Consider the following 20,974-nt stretch of genomic DNA (forward strand, 5'->3'; position numbering starts at 1 on the left):
TAAGCAATGTCTACAAAATGTTAAAAATTATTAAAAAAAAAACTTATTTATTTAACAATTAAAAAAGTTTTTTAAATAATAGTTAAAATATCTTATCAAACACACTTAATCATCCAATATCTCTCCACTCTTTGTCCCAAAATTTAATCATAATAAAATAATATTTATAAAAATAGTAATAATAATAAATTATTTTTATTCAATATCAATATCTATTATTTTATTTTTATTCATTAAATAAATTTAATTTATTTAATTCAAATATTTCTATTTTATTTCTCTTTTTACAAAAACAACTTTTACTTCTTATATCTATTTTTTCACTTACCTACTTTCTTTTCGAAATACCAAAGAGGAGAGATGAAGAGCACGGAAATGTTGATTCCCAAGGAAGGATTAAAACTTCGCCTCAAAGAAGGAAGGATTAGCGTGGAAATGAGGTGTTGCTGCCTTGATAAGTGGGGCAATTTCATAGTTCCCTTCATACGTGGGCCCTGATTCCTCCTAAATAATAATAAGAATATTAAAAATGATATTAATAATAAAAAAAATAATAATTAGTAATAATAAATATAATTATTATTATATTAATAATAAAAATAATACTTTTATGATTATAATAAGAATAACAAAAAAATATGCTTACATTTAAGGATAAAATGGTACTTCTAGCAACAATTCAATTATTTTTTTACTTATTAAATAACTATAATTTAATTTTTTTATTTCTGACACTCTATTTTTATAAATAATTTTTATTTTTATTTTATTTTTCATCTATTTCTCGTCTTTTTTTTTTCTCATCTTACTTTTTCGTTTTTAAGCTTGTGAACATGTTACACCCGCGGTTGGCGCAATACTCCTTCCTCCCAACTCTCCTTCGCTTATAAAAACACATGCATGCTCCTTCACTTGCAAGAAACACCCCCCTCTTCCAATAGCTTCCTTCTTCCCAATCAGTATTTTGTTGCTCCCTTCTCTCCCAACTTGCTCTCTCTCTCTTCTCGTTTGCTCTCTCTCTCATAATATTTTTATTTCATGTTCTTTATTGTTGCTAATTACATTAAATGACACTTACATGTTTTAAAATATGTGATATTGTGTTTATATTTAAAATATTTAATGAGTACATTTAATGACATTAAATGACACTTACATGTTTTAAAATAATTATGATTTTGGTTTAGAATTTTTTTTGGAATATTAGCTTTTTACAATTTTTTGTAATATATGATATTGTGATTTTTTAAACCTGTCATGTAACTTAATTATTACATGTGAGATTGTAAATTGAATTTTTAAAATGTTTGTGATATATGTTGTTATTAATATGGTTTTAAATAAATTTAACTATGTTTGTAATATGCAGTATATTTGATATGGCAAGTTCATCATCCTCCTCATCCAGTTTTGATGTGGTATCTCGACCACGTGAAAATGATGTGTTGTGGATGCAAAATCAACATGTGTCCCAACATATTTGGAACGGGGATACAGATAGAAAATTAAGAATGAGACGAGCGATTCCAACTTATTAAGGTATAGAATAACCACCGGCATAAATTATTCCTCTGTTACAGCAGTTTGGATTATACACAACAATAAAATTGTGTAGAATCAAAATCAATGGAGGTATTGTAAATGCTTTTGTTGAAAGGTGAAGGCCAGAGACACACACATTTCATTTGACATGTGGGGAGGCCACCATCACATTACAAGATGTGTCTGTGTTGCTAGGTCTTCCTGAGGATGGCAATCCTTTAAATCTACCTTCTCTTGGTTGCATGATCGTAAGGGGTTGGATCATGCGGGTAGCTTCTTCATCTCTGTGTTACATATATCATCGATATCTTCCTCCACATCCAACGAGTCCTCAACATATGAATTAGATATCATATAATCATCATCGTCAGAATCTTCATCTAAATTTGTTGCAAATCTTAGAACTTTTTATTCATTAGCAACTACATTATTCCCACATGATAATAGCGAATTTGTCACATTCAACGCAAAAGCACCGACAACATCTACTTCAACACACAATTTAATGACACTCATTTCTTGTTGTTGTTGAAAACTTTCAATCATTGTTTCAACATTTTCATCGTCACAAATTTGCAATGCAATATATTTACCTGCAACTAAAAATCGGCAAGTCATAGTAGATATAATTTCATTTTTATCTAATTTTACCTTATCACGAATTCTTTTTTTTAACCCATCAAAAGTTACACCACGTTAATTTGAATAGCCTTTTTAGGGCCTTCAAAAGTGATGTCGTCGTCACTTTGAAATATTCTTCCATTCAAATAAACCAGAACAATAATCAAAGAATTTATTTTTATAATAAAACCTACAACATAAAACAATAATGTCATCAATTTTCATTAATAATAATAACATCAAAAAATAATACAAATTAATAAATATAAATTAATAAAAATAAATTAATAAATATATTACTGATTTTCATCCCACAAAAGAAATATCAACAAAGTTGTCACAATGTAATATAGAGAGAAAGAAATTTGGAGAGATGCGGAAACAATGTACCAGAAAGTTTGTGTGGATGGAAGGGGGATGGGGGGTTTATATAGGCATGTATTGTGCGGTAGTAATGACACAATATGTTATACCTAGGGCATTTGAGCAAAGGGTTGCTCCAATTGACATGACACAATACATTTCCAGCTGGTCAACACTGCACACGCTGTCAAAAGCCTGTCCAAAAGTGGTTGCGCCACTTACATTAGAACAACCCATTGCGCAATTCTGTTGGTGCAACAACTCAATGCCACATGTCAGCTCCCTGATGTATTGTGCCCCTGCCTTTAGCACAATGCAAATAAAAACAGACCCCCTCGAAAAAATGTTTGAAAATAGACCCCTATTGGTAAATTGTTTGCACAAGGAGCCTAAACTGGTACTTTTGCCCAGATTCAAGTGCGGCAGAATAGTAACGATAAAAAGATGAAGAAATTCAAGAAAACATCAAATCAAGCTCGACAAACGAATGTTGGTTTTGGTCTTTTCATACGTGTCAATTCAAATATAGCTTCTTGTCCTTTCTCTTCTAGGATTTGAGAGCTGCATTGCATTAATTAGAGCTTTCCTGATAAATCTCTAACAAGATCTTAGACTTTTTTTTAATCTTATATTATCACGTAGGATTGAAGATTTTTGTCATTTTTTTCTTTTCTTTATCGGTAGATTTCATCTTTAAATCTTAAATAATTTATTAAATTAAATATTTATTAAAAAAATAAATAATTTTTTCTCCTCTTCCTTTCCTTTCATGTTGCATCTTCTTTTCTTTTTCCTCTTCCCTCTCTTCTCATTTGCTTCTTTCTTCTTCCTTCACTGTGGCCTCCTTTCCCACCATTATGGCATGTTTCTTCTTCCTTCCCCTTAGCCACGACATTGACCTCCTTCCCCCTCCCTCTTCACCACGACCTCCTGCCCCTACACTAGTATGTGTATTTTGTTTTTATGTTTTGTTGTTACTGGTTTCTTCTTCTTCATCATTTCATATCCTCTACTGTTAGTCTCTCTTGCATGTTTTGATGTTGCTGTTAGGGAGAGAGTAAAAAAAAATTGTTTTTTTAAAGATTATGCGGATCTTAAGGGTTCTTGTGTAAAAATTCATTCTCCATGCTCAAGATTTGTCCAACTTCTTTATTGGGAGATATAGTGAAGATCAAATCTTATGTTTAGAATCCTTGTTCAAGATCTGACACTAAAGTTGTTCTTAAAACACGATGGGAGAGCTAGGTATAGTGAACAGTTAAGATTAGACTAATATAGACATGTATAATTTCCCTTATATATTTTTCTAAGAATTACATATTTTTTAAATTAACATTTTCATTAGTAATAAAATTCATAGTGCATTTTTACACTAAAAATGAATTGGTCTCTCTCTTTCCATTAAAAATAATTATCGTCCTAAATCATTTTACACAAATAATAATAATAAATAAATGAAAAATAATAATTTTATAAAATTAATATTATACAATCATTAATTCATTTATAAATTTAATAGTTTATCATTATAAGAGATATCAATAAAAAATAATAATTAATATTCTATTAAAAAACTAAAATAATAATAATTTTAAAATAATTTATACAACAATTATAATGGGATGGAATAACTACATCATAAGTTTACTGGCGAGTTTGAAAAACTAGTAATTGGCATCTGCCAGAATAATCAAATATCAAATAAAACTGTTTTAAAGATCATGGTACTGTATTTTTTTTTTTTTAAAAAAAAGCATGGTACTAATTTACCAAATGGTGAATGTCTCCATGCAGATGATAATATTTTCTTTTCGTTATATTTCTTGTTTAAGTGAGACTATTTCTAGTTACAATAATATTGATTCCCTGACTGAACTGTAGTGATATCCCAGACCTTTTAAGCCATGACCTAATAGGCATAGAAATTATTTTAAGTAAAATAAGTAAACATTTAACTCAAAGTTAATATTAACTTGAAATCAGTACATTTAAAAACAATATAAAAATTATTTTAAGGACATTATAGGAGTTTAATACTTAATTTAAAAAAAAAATTCTCTCTCCACTTTTTATGACAATTTTTGTTGGGATATGATAATTGGTTGTTACCCGACCGCGATAAGAGAAATTAGTGTAAAAAATAAATCTGAAATGAGAAAAAATGAGTAATATTAAGTTGTGATAAGAGAAAAAAATGATTTATTTTTCAATAAATATTAATTAATTAAAATACTCTTATAATAAATAAACAAAAACAAAAGACATGAGTGATATTTTTGTTTAAATATTTTGGTGTTGGGTGTGAATGCACTCCCATATATATATATATATATATATATATATATATATATATATATATATATATATATATCAGCAATGCTCACGAAATGCAACTAGCTAGGAAGAAACACACAAAAGCATTTTTAAAAATAAATATTAATTAAAAGTCTAAAAAATATATCAAATATCTTCTAACAGAATACACTGCTTCGTGTGCGTATTTGACAAAATATAGTTTTCGTACCAAATATCATTTTCCTATATATATATAGAGGCATAGAAATTATTTTAAGTACATTTAAGTCAAATTTAATGTTAACTTAGAATTAGTACATTTAAAAATAATATTAAAATCATAAAATATAACTTACAGAATAGTAGGTAAAGTAGTACGTATACACAAACATTAATAATGATATTTTCAGACTATATATATATATATATATATATATATATATATATATATATATATATATATATATATATATGGTCTGGTTTGTTTGGGAGGAAGAAAAGAGAATGAATAGGTGAAAAAAGAAGAAGGGAAATAGGTAAAATAAAAATTGAAAATAGATGCTAAAGAAAACTTAACTAACAATGTCGTTTATCACAAAAGTTAGGTGCAAATATAAGAAATCGTATTTTTTGAAATCCTTTAAACGTAAGCACTTTTGATCGTAATGGTAGGACCATGCATGCAGCCAATAAGCCAGTCCCACTTATTTTCATTTATATGTATATAGAGGCAAATATAAGGTATACATAGATCAGGTTGAATCCTAAGACATAGGCATGAACACAACACATGATATCCCCACAGAGTAAGATTATTATTAATTCGTGGCCCTTCAAAAATACTAAAAACACCAAGGGAGCAATACTGATATTATTAGGCAAGAATCTCCTTCAAAGGCTTGGCCTCAACTTTTGCCTTCTCAAGTTCTTGGAAATGCTTTTCATTCTCAAAGTCCTTTTTCTTAGCCAGCTTCTTCATCCCTGCAATCTCAAGGTCCTTGCTCATCTTCCTCCTGTACATTTCAGCAAAAGTGATTGGTTCCTCCATCACAGGCTTCTCTCCCTCTCTAACCTTGAGAGGGTACACAGTTGCATTTGGTACAGGGTTTTGAAACGTGGCTATGGACAAACGGCTATGGTTTGAGTTCACCACCGCTTGATGATCAGCACTCTTGAACCTTCCATTGCTCAGATACTGCATGGATGCACCCACACCCAAAATTTGAATAAATTATTATGGAAAACAAAGTACACGGTCAAAAGCCCTTGCTTGATAAAAATAAAATAAAATTAATCAATCACTAATTAAGCTAGTCTTTCTAAAAGCTTCTTGAACTTCCTTCACATCTCAATATTTTTATTTTAATTAACTAATAAAAGCATATCATTAGCTGATACTATATAGTTACTATTTGTTTTCTTCTTAAATAGTTTGTATTAAAAATATGTAAATGAAATTAATATAAAAATAATGTAAGGATTTTGATTAAGCTGTTCACATGCATATATAATAAAATGACTCCCGGTTAAATATATAAATACTGATAACTTTAATCTTTAATTCAAATTAAAAATATTGAAATATAACTATATTAAGAAAAATCATCTAATTTTAGCACAGTTTTTGTGCATTCTAATTTATCACTTTAAACATATATCTTATATCTAGTTACTCTTTTAAAAAAAATTAACGACTAAATTAATTCTTTATTTATAAATTTTAAAAATTATTGTTATATACATCAACGCTTTAAAAATTCAATTTAATATTATAAAATAAGATTTTTAAAACCAAAGATCATGAATAATCTAATATATATATATATATATATATATATATATATATATATAAAAGAAAATTTGATCCTATAATATAATATCACCTGTTAATTTCATATTTATTATTTATTTCTTTGAAAAGTATTAAATAATATTATTAATTCAATTATTAATTCAATTTAATATTATTTTATTATGTAAATAGATTCTATTTGAGACTTAAATATATTTTTATTCTTTGTAATTTTTTTTATTTTTTATTCCTATAATACATAATATATTTTTTTACTGTTTAAAACGTATCTTACATGTTTTAAAGACGAATAACAGTATAATCCTATGATTAAATGAAAGAGAGAAAGAGAGAAGTAATTGACAACGTGTTGATTTAATGTGAAAACGCATTGATTTTAGCCAGTTGGTTTTCGTTGTCAATAATAGTCATTAATCTTGTATAATTTACACCCTTTGGCTATCTAAATTACTTCTAGTTTTGGATAACTATTTTGGGAACCAAAGCCCATATAATCATTGCAGAGTATACTCACATGACAATGGTCTCCAAGATTGACAACGAAGGCACCCTCCACAGGCTGAACGGTGATCCACGTTTTCCCATTGTCCCTGGTGGCTTGGAGTCCACCCACTTGGTCCTGAAGCAGCAATGTGATGGTGCCAGGATCAGTGTGGCGCTTGAGGCCAAGAGTGAGGTCAGGTTGTGGGCACTTAGGGTAGTAATTCACCACAATCTTCTGGTCCATGTCAACACATGCTTTGGTTAAAGCCTCTTTCTCCAACCCCATTGCCTCTGACAACACCTCCAAGAGATTGCAAGCTAGAGCCATTAGCTTCTCGCTGTATGATTCGGTCACTGATCTCCACCCTTTTGGAGTGTCTGGCCACCTTGTATAGTCCCTCTCTCTCATTGGGTAGGAAAAGTATATCACTATCTCTCTCCAGTCCTGCACGGACTCACCCTGTCATGTCCCAAAAATCATCCACGGAGTTAGTTACTTGAATGATAAATCCAAATCGATTCAACATAAAAATTGAAAACTGCTAAAAAAATATGTGAAATTTTGCAAAGAAAAATAAACATGTGATGAAAAATATTTACTCGGAGATGACTAGAGACGTTGAATCCTCCCCTTTTGCCACCGGACATATCAAAGCGAATCTTTTCGTCCAGTGGCAAGATAAAGAACTCTTTGGCAAGACGGGTCATCTCGGCCATGAGTTGTTGATCCACACCGTGATCAACAACTTGGAAGATACCCCAATTCTTGCAAGCCTCCACAATCTTCTTGCAAATCTCTTCTCTACGACCACCCACCTCGTGGATTCCGGCCAGAGAAATCACCGGGACCTCATTGCTGAATTCATTGTACGCAACCTTTGGACGCTCGTCTTCATCCCGAACGAAGCTCAATTCCAGGGTCTTCTCCTGAGCCAGGTAAGCCAGATCAGTCTTGGCCGTTGGTGCCATTCTTGTCTTTGGGTTAACTTGCTTACGGTGTGGGGATTGAGGAGAGTGTGCGTGTGTGTAGTGGAATTAAACAGTAGTATGCAATGTTTGATTTTTTGAAGTTTGAAGGATGGTAAGAGAATGCAAGATTGGTTGGTGTTTTATAGCGTGGCATGGAGTGGTAGGAGCTCCTACTTACTAACCACGTGTTCCCAAGCATTCCTCTCAACTCTACATACATGTTCCTTTCACGTTGGTACCTAACTTTATTCAATTCGTCTCTTTTTTTTCTCCCTACAAGTCATTAAATAAACAAAATTAAATATGTTTTATATTTTATGATATTAATTATTTATATTGTTTTTTTAGAATTTAACTAAAATGCACTAAAAGTGTAATCAAATTTACTTCTCCAAACAATCGTGGAATATTAAATAATGAATTATCACAATACGATTATTAAATTTCATAATAACGTATTTTAAAAACTATGAAGCCGTTTATTTAAGCCTTTTCACCACACAATTACTTCTTCATAAAAGATAATCACTTTTTTTAATATTTTATGTACTTGTTAGGGCTTCTTAAAATAACAAGAATCAAGGTTATCAAACTCAGTTTACGCAAACTCACGAGAGTTTCATAGATTCAACTTGTAGATTCGTAAAAGTCCATTTCATATAAAAATAATAACAAAATATCTATAAATAACATACTAATTAAACATTTTAACGATATAATAAAGCAAAATAATAAATCATAAAGTTCAGAATATTTAATTAACCAAGTCTAGTAATAATACATCACTACTAAATAATAACTTACAGATTATAGTAGTGGTAGATCATTCTCATCAAGGGTTAAATATTATTAGAGAACAAATGTTTGATATTATTAAAGGTAAAAATTTTGTATTTGAGAATAACACACTAAATCAAAGTATGTTGAATGTTATACAAAGAGAAAACAATAAAAAAAATGACTTACATTTTGGTCTAATTTTTTTAACTTAACTCGTTGACTTGATGGTAAGCTCGAGAGTCTACCGAGTTTACTTAGAGTTTGACTAGAGTTTACTAAAAAAAAGAGTTTACTCAAAAGTTAACTCTCGCAGAGAGTCCAAATAGACTCGTAAACCCGTAAGAGTTAACAAGTTAATTCGAGAGTTTGATAACCATAACAAGAATCACAATTAATTATTATTATTTTGAAATGATTTTTCTAATTGTAAACAAACATGAATTCACTTCTTCCTTTTTTTAAAATAAAAACTTCTGAAAAGTAGTCACTAAATTATTTTATACCAAAATCACTTTTTTTTTAATCTTGAACAAACTGCTCTGTATCTAAATTGATATCCAAATAGTTAAAGGAATGTGTCATAGTTAAAATCATTTTTGAATGTCAATTTTTTTTAAAAAAATATTATTTTTTATCTAGAGATTTAAAAGCTCAAGATATAATATTAAATTTTACTATATTAATTCGCAATATTTAATTATGTTGCATATTTACTATTAAATTGAAGAGAAAGAAATAATAATTATAAAATACAGAATATTAGCAATAAAATATAATAATAAAAAGTAATGCTAATTTTATATTCATTTTAGCTTTGAGAATTAATTATTTGTCTGAATCTAACTATATATATCCCAACAATGTTAATAATCCAGTTGCAAAGACCGTGGATGCCAAACTGTACGGTTGCGTAACACAAAATTATGCAGTCCAGTAGTTTAGTTTTAAGATCTATTCTTTTATGTTGTTAAATCACCAGCGTGCTCTACAATTTGCATGTTTTCTTGTTCAAAACTTTCTACCATGTTAGATTTTTCTTATTTTACTCCACTCCATACAAAAATCTTCATCTTTAGTCGGCTAAATATGACGTACGTAGCAAATGCTATCTCCGGTACGTAGAACTTGTGCATGCCCACCCCTACGGGAGAACAAGGGTTTGTTTGGTTTAAAAGAATAAAAGTGATATGAAAGTGAATTGAAGTAAAAATAGATGAAATATTTAAATTAAATTAAAATATAAAGGTGTGAGACTCACAACAATTTTTAAATTTTTTTTATCTCAAATACAACCAAATATAATTAAGCCAAACAATACCCAGGCAAACTATTATAAGTCGATTTATAAGTTTGGCAAATTTAAGTTGAAAAAATTGGACTATAGGTAGGCCAAGAACCTACTGGTTAGTTTCACTTTCACAATTTCACTACAAAGGTGAATGATGATGAAGAAAATTTCTTATTATTTTGTTATAACTATCTTCAATGATTTTCATATAAACAACTAAATTTATGTCAAATCAATCTTAATCAATTTAATTAATTTTTTCTTCAACGAGAAATGATATTAATAAGTTTTTTTACTCATAAATATTTTATCTCTCTTCAATGTTTAATACAAAGTTATGCAACTCATAAACAATTGTTGTTTATCCAAACAATTCTTTTTAATTTTAAATAACTCAAAATTACATACCAGGCATCAAAATATTTTTTTTATAATTGGTCTATGTGTACGCGTTTATATTTATTTTGAAAACATTTTCTCTCATCTCGATTATAAAAAAAAATTATTTCATACTCTCTCTTTACAAGATCGTTCTTTTGAATGAATTTTATAAGAATAAAATTAACAGATGCGTTAACAATTCAGTAGTAGGAGAATTTATTTTTTCAAGAAATTTAAAATTATTCATGATAAAATAATTTTATTTGGATAGAATATTTGAAAAGAAATTTAATTTTTGTTATTTTTATTAATAATTTTGATTAACTAAAACAGTGAGATTTCAAATTCTCTAAAAAATTAATTATAGAATTTGAATTTTTTTTTCGGAGATGCTCAATCTAATTCACGATGTTCTTGCTCACGACTTATTCTCGGTCAGCACTCGCAGCTATGGGTGACCAAAGTTTTTAAGACCGACATCGACATAAGTTATTTTTCACTGATGTTGGTTGAGGTTTTTTCGGTCAAATTTTTTTTGTATGATGTCAACCAAAGCTATTTTTTGCTGATATCAGCTAAATTTTTTTTAGATGATGTTGGTTAGGGTTGTTTTCTCGCTAACGTTAGTCATGAGAATTTTTTGCTGACGTCGGTTAAGAACTTTTTTTCCAGTAGATGTTGACCAATGATTTTTTTGGTCGACGTTGACTAGATTTTTTTTACTGACATCGGTCATGACTAACTTTTCAATCGACGCCAGCTAGGTTTTTTCAGTCAACATCAGTCAAAGCTATTTTTTAACCAATATCAGCCATGATTGTTTTTCAACCGATGTTAGCTAGGGTGATTTGGTTGATGCCAACTAGATTTTCTTAGTCAACATTGTTTAGGATTTTTTTTGCCGAGATCGACTAGGATTTTCTGGCTGACATCCGCCAAAGTTATTTCCTGATTATATTAGCTAGGTTTTTTTGGTTGATGTTGACTAGGATATTTTCTGCTAACACCAGCTAGATATTTTTTATAGACATTGGACATGACTAATTTTAGTCGACATCGACAAGGTTTTTACAGTCGACATCCACTGGAATTTTTTCAGTCGACATCAGTCAGAGCTATTTTTTAGCCAACATCGGCCAAGACTATTTTATAGACGATGTTGGGTAGATTTTTTGTCCGACATTGGTCAAGACTATTTTTTAGCCTACTTCGACTAGGGATTTTTCAGTCAATGTTGACCAATGATGTTTTTCGGCTGACATCGAGTAGGTTCTATAGGCCGGCATCAACCAAGCTATTTTTAAGTCGATATTGGGTAAATTTTTTTGTCAACGCCTACTAGAATTTTTTAGACCGACGTTGGCTAAAAACAACCTTGGTCAATGTCGTTCGAAAAGACCCTAACCGGTGTCAGTTAAACAAACCCTAGCCGACGTTGGTAAGAAAACCTAGTCAACATCGGCTGAAAAATAGACTCAACCAATGTTAGTTGAAAAATAGTATCGGCTGATGTCAGCTGACAAATATTTTCGGCATACTTTGACAAAAAAACTCTACCGAAAAATAGCCTTTGTTGATGTCGGTTTTAAAACATTAGTGGTTGTGGTAAGACAAAATAACCCTAGTTAAAATTATCAATATTTAGTATTTTTAAATTATTAAAAATTGAAAAATATTTTTTAATTAATATTTCAAAATTAGATTGTGTTTGTTTTCTATAAAGTTTAATATTAAAATTTCATCTATTTAAAATATAAAATTGAAAATTTGCATATGGAGAAAATTGAATTGCCTTATCCAAACAAAGAATTTAAAATTGATGAAATTTGAATTGATTTATCCAAACAAAGCATTTGAAAAATGAAAGAAATTAAAATCAAAACAATTTAAATTCTAGGCATTTTAAATTCCCTTAAATTTTAAAATTTCTAATCCAAACACAAGATAAGGGTACAATCATCATTTACAAGATAAGCTTTTTACCAATTAATTCCTAGAAATTGAAAATTTCAAATAATTTAGTTTTATATTGGATCTTTTGTATTCTCTCTTGTTTGGATGAGAGAAAATGAATAGCAATTAGGTAAGAAACACTTAAGTAGAGAGAGAGATATGATTAATTTCAAAAATATTAAGATATTTTTGAAAGAATATTATAAATTATTGATAAATTTAATAATATTAACTAAATTTATTAATTTTTTAAAAGATATAAATCAGTTGAAAGAATCTTATAAAAAGTGATGAAAGGGGTATTAATTAAAAAATTAGTTAAACTAATTTAATTTTGTTCCACTTAGAAAATAAGTTTCCTTAAATTATTCTTCATTTAAATTTGATATCAAATATAAAAGAAATTATTGGAAATAAAATTTTCATTAAATAAAAAATATTTTGGAGATGATCCGATTAAATATAGGAAAATTAGATTTAAGATCAAAATATATGAATTTTTTATTGCATAAAATGTTTAAAGTATACGATTTGCTTAAAAAATTTCTTTAATATACATTAACAAATCTTAATAATATACTATTATTTATTATTTTATATATTAAAAATATAATAAAAGGAATAGCATTACTGTTATTACAGAGACACATAGCAACACGTCCTTAACTCTTTGTGATAGTTTTGAAAGTGATCAACTTTGTACTCTTTCTCTTTGCATACTTGTAGGGAAACAAACCAATATCGGATCATCTTTCTCTTTTTTTTTTCAACCTCAAATGTCCCTTTTTCTTAGTTCCTCGTGTTTGACTGCTCCTTATTTCTTCTGAAACGACGTGTTAGTCTTATCAATAATTTAATGCCAACTAACTTTATGTGCAATAGGTCAGCACCAATCTGTCCCACCGAATAAATTTCTGCCCAGCGGTACTATTTATTTTGTCACTGCTTTGTGTGTTTGTTGCCTCGTGGTAAAGAAAAGGTAAAATTACATTTTTTTTTTGTCTTTCTAATTATTTTAAATTTTTTTATGAAATTAATTTTTTAATTATATTCAATCTCAAAAATATAATTTCCAAGTTTAGATTTATACGTTGACTATTACATTAAAATATTGACTATCACGTTTTACGTTAGACGATAATTGTCACGTGTTAGTGTGTTACATTCTCATTAGACGATAACGTTACGTGTCACATTTTAATTGGATGTTGACTTTACAAACGATGAAAATATATTATTGTTGTTATCGTCCAATCAAAATGTTACATACATGTTATCGTCTAATCAAAACTTGACACGACAGTTAATGTTTTCTTTATAACCATCTTAAGGATCATCTTTATAGAATTGAACATAATTGAATGATTAAATTTATGAATAAATTTAAAAAAAGATTAAAATCAAAATTAAAAATAACTAAAAGTTCCAAAAATATAATTTTATCTAAAGAAAATGGAAGATTTTATTAGCAGCAAAGTCAATTATAAAACCTGGATTTTATTTATGAATTAAATTTGACGAATTTCAGGTGGAAAAATTAGACTTATTTCGCACAGTAGGCAAAGTCAACTATAAACGTGATTGGTTTTACAAGAAGTAGGCTATGTATGAAAAGCTTTTTTTTTTTTTGTTTATTTTGGAAACAATAATAATAATACTTGTCTTTATTTAATACAAGTTAAAAAAAGAGACACTTGATATCTCTATCATTATTTTAAAAAAAAGTAATTAAATAAAATAATAATAATAATAATTTCTTTTAAGAAAAACGATAGCAAGTTACATTTCGAAGGTTTATAAAAAATATATATATCAAAAGAGATAATTGTCTTTATTAATAGTTATAAATTAACAAAATTATATATATTAAAAGATAATTTAAAAATAAAAAATATATATATCAAAAGAGATAATTATCTTTATTAATAGTTATAGATTAACAAAATTATTATAAATAAATTACTCAAGAATAACGGAAGAAACTATTTTCGAGGATTCCATCATGTATTTAGAATTTAAGAACCGGTGTTAGATGCATATGCAGGAGATAGAGACGGTTGGTGAATCAGGTTTATCTCTGTTGGTCAACCTTCTGTTTTTCCTCATGACCTCAATTGCACGATTAATTAGCAGTATAGTTTAACATAACTGATAAGTAATTAAATCTTTCAAATATATATAGTACTATTGATTAGTATTTAATTCATAAGCGTGTATATAAAAGTAAATTATGTTTTGGTAATCTATATGCATTAATTGAATTAGCGTGCAATTGTACTAATCAATACTAAATACAAAACTTGTTCATAAAGAAAACTTCTTTTAATTATTAAGTAAATTAGATTAAGACATTCATCCGGTTTATAATTATTATAAACAGAATTAACTATATTATTTATAATTATTATTAAGAGTGTTATTTTATTTGGTCTCCACATTTATTATTTAGATATTTTTGTCTCTTAACTAATTCTATGAATTACCCCCATCACATTCAATTTTAACTTTTCACATCAATCATACTTCTATTTATTCTCTATATTTCTGTCTTATTTTATTTTAAAAATATAGTTACTTTCTGTATAGAAGAAATTGTTTTGTTAATGTTGTTATTTGAATTTTGACTCTAATGTGTAAACAAATAAAAATATCATTTGAGAATAGTTGAAAAAATAAATTAAATTAGTTGAAAAAATAAAAATAAAAATTAATTATCATTAATTAAAGATAATCACTTCACATATACACATTATAGTTATTTATTAAAGATCATAATTTTATATTAATATCACTACTAGAAAAAAATACTTTTCACGTCCATTTTATTTTATAATATATTTTAGGATGGTTCGAAATTTGTTTTTGAAGTCGTTATCGTCAAAAAATCATGATTTTTAAATCATCTTAGATTCATTCTTTCTATATCGGGTTATTCACAAAACCGTCTTAAAATTTACTTTTTTTCAAAAAAATTATTAGAAAATTAATATTTTTAAAACGATTTTTCCTTTTTAACAAAACTGTCTTAAAAAAAACATTTTTTTCACCATACCGCTCCCTCTCAACCCGGTTTGCACTGAAAGGTTCAATCCAACTGTACCTTAAGGATCTTAATAATAGCATTAATGAAATTTGCAATTCAAATCATAAATCCTTAGTCTATTTACAAGTTCTTTTTCCCATAGTATTGTCAGTAAGCATTGGTTTTGAAAGCTGATTATATATAAAATCCTAAAACTCTTGTATACATTAATTTCTCCACATAATACATAGATCTCATTCAACATAATTCAATGTGAAAAATAGAGAACCTTGTACATAAACCAGATCTAGAATGATGATCAATTAATTACCTGTAAGCAAAAAGGGAAAAAAGGAAACCATTTTTATAAATATAAGGATTGCAGTCTGGTGGCATTAAACAATGAGCAACATCGACCGCCATAAAATAAAGAGCGCTCCAGTTTCACTTGCAAGAATTCACTCTCCCAGTTGGGTTTGGAAGTAAGGAGGCCCAATGGAGATAAGAGGTTATTTACTTTGACTCTTGAAACAGATTTTTTAAATTGTTGCTAGTTTTTGTAGGATATGCTGTTATGTTGCGATATGTTGTTAGGCTCTTATGCTGTTTTTAAATTTATCTTCTATTTTTTAGGCAATAACCCATAGGAGTTTTATCTATATATTTTAGCATCTCTTTGTAAAAGGCACTTTGCTTTTCAGATCAATAAAACAACCTTCTTCTGCAGTAATATCCTGAGTTTCTTTATCTTTTAATCCTTCGTATCTTTCTAAAAATAACAAATTGGTATCCTGAGCCTTATTCTGAGGGATCTGAGAGATTGAGAGAACCCATACACATTCAAAACACAAACACATATAACCTGGTCAGAATGAATCCAGAAGGTTCATCCATTCCACTTACACTTCCATTGTTTGATGGTAAAAGTTATCATCTATGGGCTTTTAGAATGGAAGCCTATCTCGAAGCAGGTGATTTGTGGGAAGCTGTTGATGATGTGTACGAAGTCGAACCCTTGCCGGACAATCCAACGGTTGCTCAAATAAAAAATCACAAAGAAAGGAAGCAGAGAAAGTCAAAAGCAAAAGCAACTTTGCTTGCAGCAGTTTCATCCACCATTCTAGCCAGAATAATGACACTTAAAACAGCCAATCAGATTTGGGACTTTTTGAAACAAGAGTATGAAGGAAATGAAAAGGTTAAAGGCATGCAGGTGCTGAATTTTATCCGAGAATTTGAGATGCAGAGAATGAAGGAATCAGAAACGATTAAGGAATACTCTAATAGGCTTCTTGGCATAGTCTATAATGTAAGGCTCCTAGGTACTGAATTTTCAAACGCTAGAATTGTTCAAAAAATTCTAGTCACAATACCTGAAAAGTTTGAAGCCACAATTGCATCTCTGGAGAATTCAAGGAATTTGTCAAGCATTACATTGGCAGAATTGTTGAATGCACTACAAGCACAAGAACAAAGGAGGCTTATTGAGGGTGTTTTTCAGGCCAGATCACAGAATTACAAAGGAGGCAAAAATAACAAGAAGAAGCAGAGCAACAACAAAAATGGCCAAAGCAGCAAGACACGTGTCTTTTCACCTTGTCCTTATTGCAAAAAAAATAATCACCCACACAACAAGTGTTGGTGGAGACCAGACATAAAATGCCACAAGTGTGGTCAATTAGGACATGTGGAAAGAATATGCAAGACTCAACAACAACAACAAGGAGAAGCCAAGGTTGCTGAAGATCAGCCTATGGAGGAGCAGTTGTTTGTAGCATCATGCTTTGCAACCAACACCACTATGGAGAACTGGCTTATAGACAGTGGTTGCACAAACCACATGACTTATGATCGTGAACTTTTCAAAGAATTGGACGAGACAACTATTTCTAAAGTCAGAATTGGAAATGGAGCACTCATTGTAGTAAAAGGCAAGGGAACAGTTGCAATTGAAGGCCACTCAGGTTTGAAATTAATTTCTGATGTATTATATGTCCCTGAAATTAATCAAAACCTTTTAAGTGTTACTCAACTGCTGGAGAAAGGATATAAGGTGTTGTTTGAGGACAAAAACTGTGAGATTAAAGATGCAAGCAACATAGAAATGATCAAAGTTCAAATGAAAGGCAAGAGTTTTGTCTTGGACTTGATGAATGAGGAGCAGCAAGCAACTGTACACAAAGAGGATGATAATACAATGCTTTGGCATAAGAGATTGGGGCACTTTCATTATGCTGCACTACTTTTCATGAAAAAGAACAACATAGTGAAAGATATGCCAAAATTAGACGATTTACCTCCAAAATGTGTTGCTTGCCAATATGGAAAGCAAACCAGACTTCCTTTTCAACAAAACAAGACTTGGAGGGCTTCACAAAAGTTGCAGTTAGTACACACAGATGTGGGAGGACCCATGAAAACACCATCATTGAATGGCAGTAAGTATTATATTGCATTCATTGATGATTATTCAAGAATGTGTTGGATTTATTCTATGAAGTTTAAATCTGATGTTGCTGACATCTTTGTGAAGTTTAAAGCTTGGGTTAAAACTCAAAGTGGATGCAAGATGCAGGTGATCAGGTCCGATAATGGAATTGAATATACCTCTGAAAAATTTAACAAGTTTTGTGTAGATGCAAGCATTGAACATCAATTGACAGCACCATACACTCCGCAACAGAATGGTGTTGTCGAGAGGAAAAACCGAACAATTATGGAGATGACAAGGTGCTTACTTCATGACAAAGGGCTACCAAAGGAATTTTGGGCAGAGGCTGCACACACAACAGTTTTTTTGCTGAATAGGTTACCAACAAAAGCTTTGCAGAAAAAGACTCCATTTGAAGCATGGCATGACTACAAACCAAAGCTAACAAATCTGAAGACATTTGGCTGCCTATGTTTCTCTTACATACCTCAAGTAAAGAGAGACAAGCTTGAAAAGAAAGCAGAACCTGGAATTTTTGTAGGTTATAGCTCAACTTCAAAGGCCTACAGAATCTACCTACCATAGAGCAACAAAGTAATCGTCAGCAGGGATGTCAAATTTCTGGAGTCAGATAGTTGGGACTGGAAAAATGATAAGAGGTCTGAGTTTCAGGAGGAGAATGAAGATGTTGATGAAGAACCCATCAGAGGAACCAGATCACTTTCAGACATCTACCAAAGGTGTAATGTTGCTGTGATGGAGCCTGAGGGATATCAAGAAGCTACAGCTGATCAGAAATGGAGAAATGCAATGAAAAAGGAGCTTATAATGATTGAAAAAAATAAAACATGGGAGCTGGTGGACAGACCTAACCACAAGAAAGCGATTGGTGTCAAGTGGGTTTATAGAACCAAGCTTAATTCAGATGGTTCTGTAAACAAATACAAGGCAAGACTTATTGTTAAAGGATATGCTCAAGTGTTTGGTGTTGATTTTTCAAAGACTTTTGCCCCAGTTGCCAGACTTGAAACCATAAGAATGTTGATGTCTCTTGCTGCACAAAAAGGTTGGGTTATACATCAAATGGATGTGAAATCAACCTTCTTAAGTGGATACTTGGAGGAAGAAATTATTGTTGAGCAACCTGAAGGGTTCGTTGTTCAAGGACAGGAGGAGAAAGTATATCGATTAAGGAAAGCTTTGTATGGTTTAAAGCAGGCACCGCGGTCATGGTATAGCAGAATTGATGCACACTTGGTGAACTTAGGCTTCAAAAAAAGTTTAAGTGAATCTACTTTATATGTGAAGAAGATTGATGGTGAAATGCTTGTAGTATCTCTATATGTTGATGATCTACTGGTTTCGAGAAGTAGCGGGGAGCATATTGACAAGTTCAAGGAAGAAATGAAAGATGCTTTTGAAACGATAGACCTTGGAAGGATGACATTCTTTCTCGGTATGCAGGTGTATCAAAAACAGAATGAAATATTTCTTTGCTAGGAAAAATATGCAAATGAAATTCTCAAGAAGTTCAACATGGAAAGGTGCAAACCAACTGCAACTCCAATGAATCAAAAGGAGAAGTTTTGCAAAGAAGATGGAGCTGAAAAAGTGGATGAAAAGTTGTATAGGAGCCTTATAGGCTGCCTAATGTATTTAAGTGCATCAAGGCCTGACATCTTGCATGCAGTAAGCTTGTTATCAAGGTACATGAACTGTGCTAGTAGAATTCATTTTCAGGCAGCAAAAAGAGTTCTTAGATATGTTAAAGGCACAATTGATTTTGGAATAAGATACCATTATGTTAAAAACTTCAGACTTCATGGTTATTCTGATAGTGATTGGGCTGGATGTGCTGATGATATGAGAAGTACTTCAGGTTATCTTTTTAGCTTTGGTTCTAGAATTTTCTCATGGTATTCAAAGAAACAGGAAGTAATAGCTCAATCCACAGTAGAAGCAAAATATGTTGCTGCAACTGCTGCTGTAAATCAAGCTCTTTGGATCAGAAAGCTTATGACAGATTTGCATATGGAACAACAGGACAGTACGCAAATATTTGTGGATAATCAAGCTGCAATTTCAATTTTAAATAATCCAGTGTTTCATGGAAAAACAAAACACTTCAAGATAAAGTTTTATTTTTTCAAGGAGGCACAAAAGGAAGGAGAAGTGAAATTAATTTACTGCACAACAAAGGAACAAAGTGCTAATATCCTAACAAAGGCGCTTCCTAAAGCTAGATATGAATTCTTGAGGCAGAGGCTTGGTGTATGCTGTTCCAGAGTCAAGGAGGAGTGTTAACTGTTTGACTCTTGAAACATATTTTTTAAATTGTTGCTAGTTTTTTTAGGATATGCTGTTATGCTGCAGATATGTTGTTAGGCTGTTATGTTGTTATGTTGTTTTTAAATTTATCTTCTATTTTTTAGGCAACAACCCATAGGAGTTTTATCTATATATTTTAACATCTCTTTGTAAAAGGCACCCTGCTTTCTAGATCAATAAAACAACCTTCTTCTGCAGTAATATCCTGAGTTTCTTTATCTTTTAATCATTCGTATCTTTCTAAAAACAACATTTACATATAAACCATTTTTAACAGGTTCTTTCTATTATTCTTGGTCTTCCTCTACCTGATTCATCTGAATATGCATAAAATTAAACCCTGACCTAAAAAGAATAGATTATTATGTATGGATTGAATCAATCAGATTCCATAATTGAATCAATTACATACTGGATTCAAACTAAAGGAATGTTATGGTAAAACTTCGTTTGAAACGATGTGGTAAAAAGTAATGTTCGACTTGAAAGACATGATTAGATTAGTTGTGGATTCTTACATCCGCCATTTTTTCTTGTATATAGAAAAGAACATGCTCTTGACTCGACATCGTTTGTTCTGTTCCACTAGAACTTATTGTTTTGGGAACGGAAAAGCAGTTGATGATGTAAATATTACTGAATAGTTCCAAGCGAGTAAACACATTTGGAAGGATCTCTATGGAAGCTACATTATTTATATAGGAA

General features: G+C 30.1%; 1 protein-coding gene across 1 annotated transcript; it reads right to left on the reverse strand.

Annotated features, from left to right (window-relative positions):
- Positions 1-5,695: 5,695 nt before the first annotated feature.
- Positions 5,696-8,166, reverse strand: LOC100799462 (naringenin,2-oxoglutarate 3-dioxygenase). The gene is made up of 3 exons (XM_003547891.5): positions 7,718-8,166; positions 7,149-7,577; positions 5,696-6,016 (listed from the first exon to the last, which is right to left on the reverse strand). Exons 1-3 carry the CDS (start codon positions 8,084-8,086, stop codon positions 5,696-5,698), a joined length of 1,119 nt encoding a protein of 372 aa, XP_003547939.1. The 5' UTR covers positions 8,087-8,166.
- Between the last annotated feature and the right edge of the window lie 12,808 nt (positions 8,167-20,974).

The sequence above is a fragment of the Glycine max genome, chromosome 16, assembly GCF_000004515.6.
Source record: "Glycine max cultivar Williams 82 chromosome 16, Glycine_max_v4.0, whole genome shotgun sequence".
Lineage (NCBI taxonomy): Eukaryota > Viridiplantae > Streptophyta > Magnoliopsida > Fabales > Fabaceae > Glycine > Glycine max.

Coding starts and splice junctions, on each gene's coding strand:
- LOC100799462 (XM_003547891.5), bottom strand. CDS start 8,086: ATGGCACCAACGGCCAAGACTGATCTGGCTTACCTGGCTCAGGAGAAG. Junction 7,578..7,717: donor ACGTCTCTAGTCATCTCCGA/GTAAATATTTTT, acceptor GGGACATGACAG/GGTGAGTCCGTGCAGGACTG. Junction 6,017..7,148: donor ATCTTGGAGACCATTGTCAT/GTGAGTATACTC, acceptor GCATCCATGCAG/TATCTGAGCAATGGAAGGTT.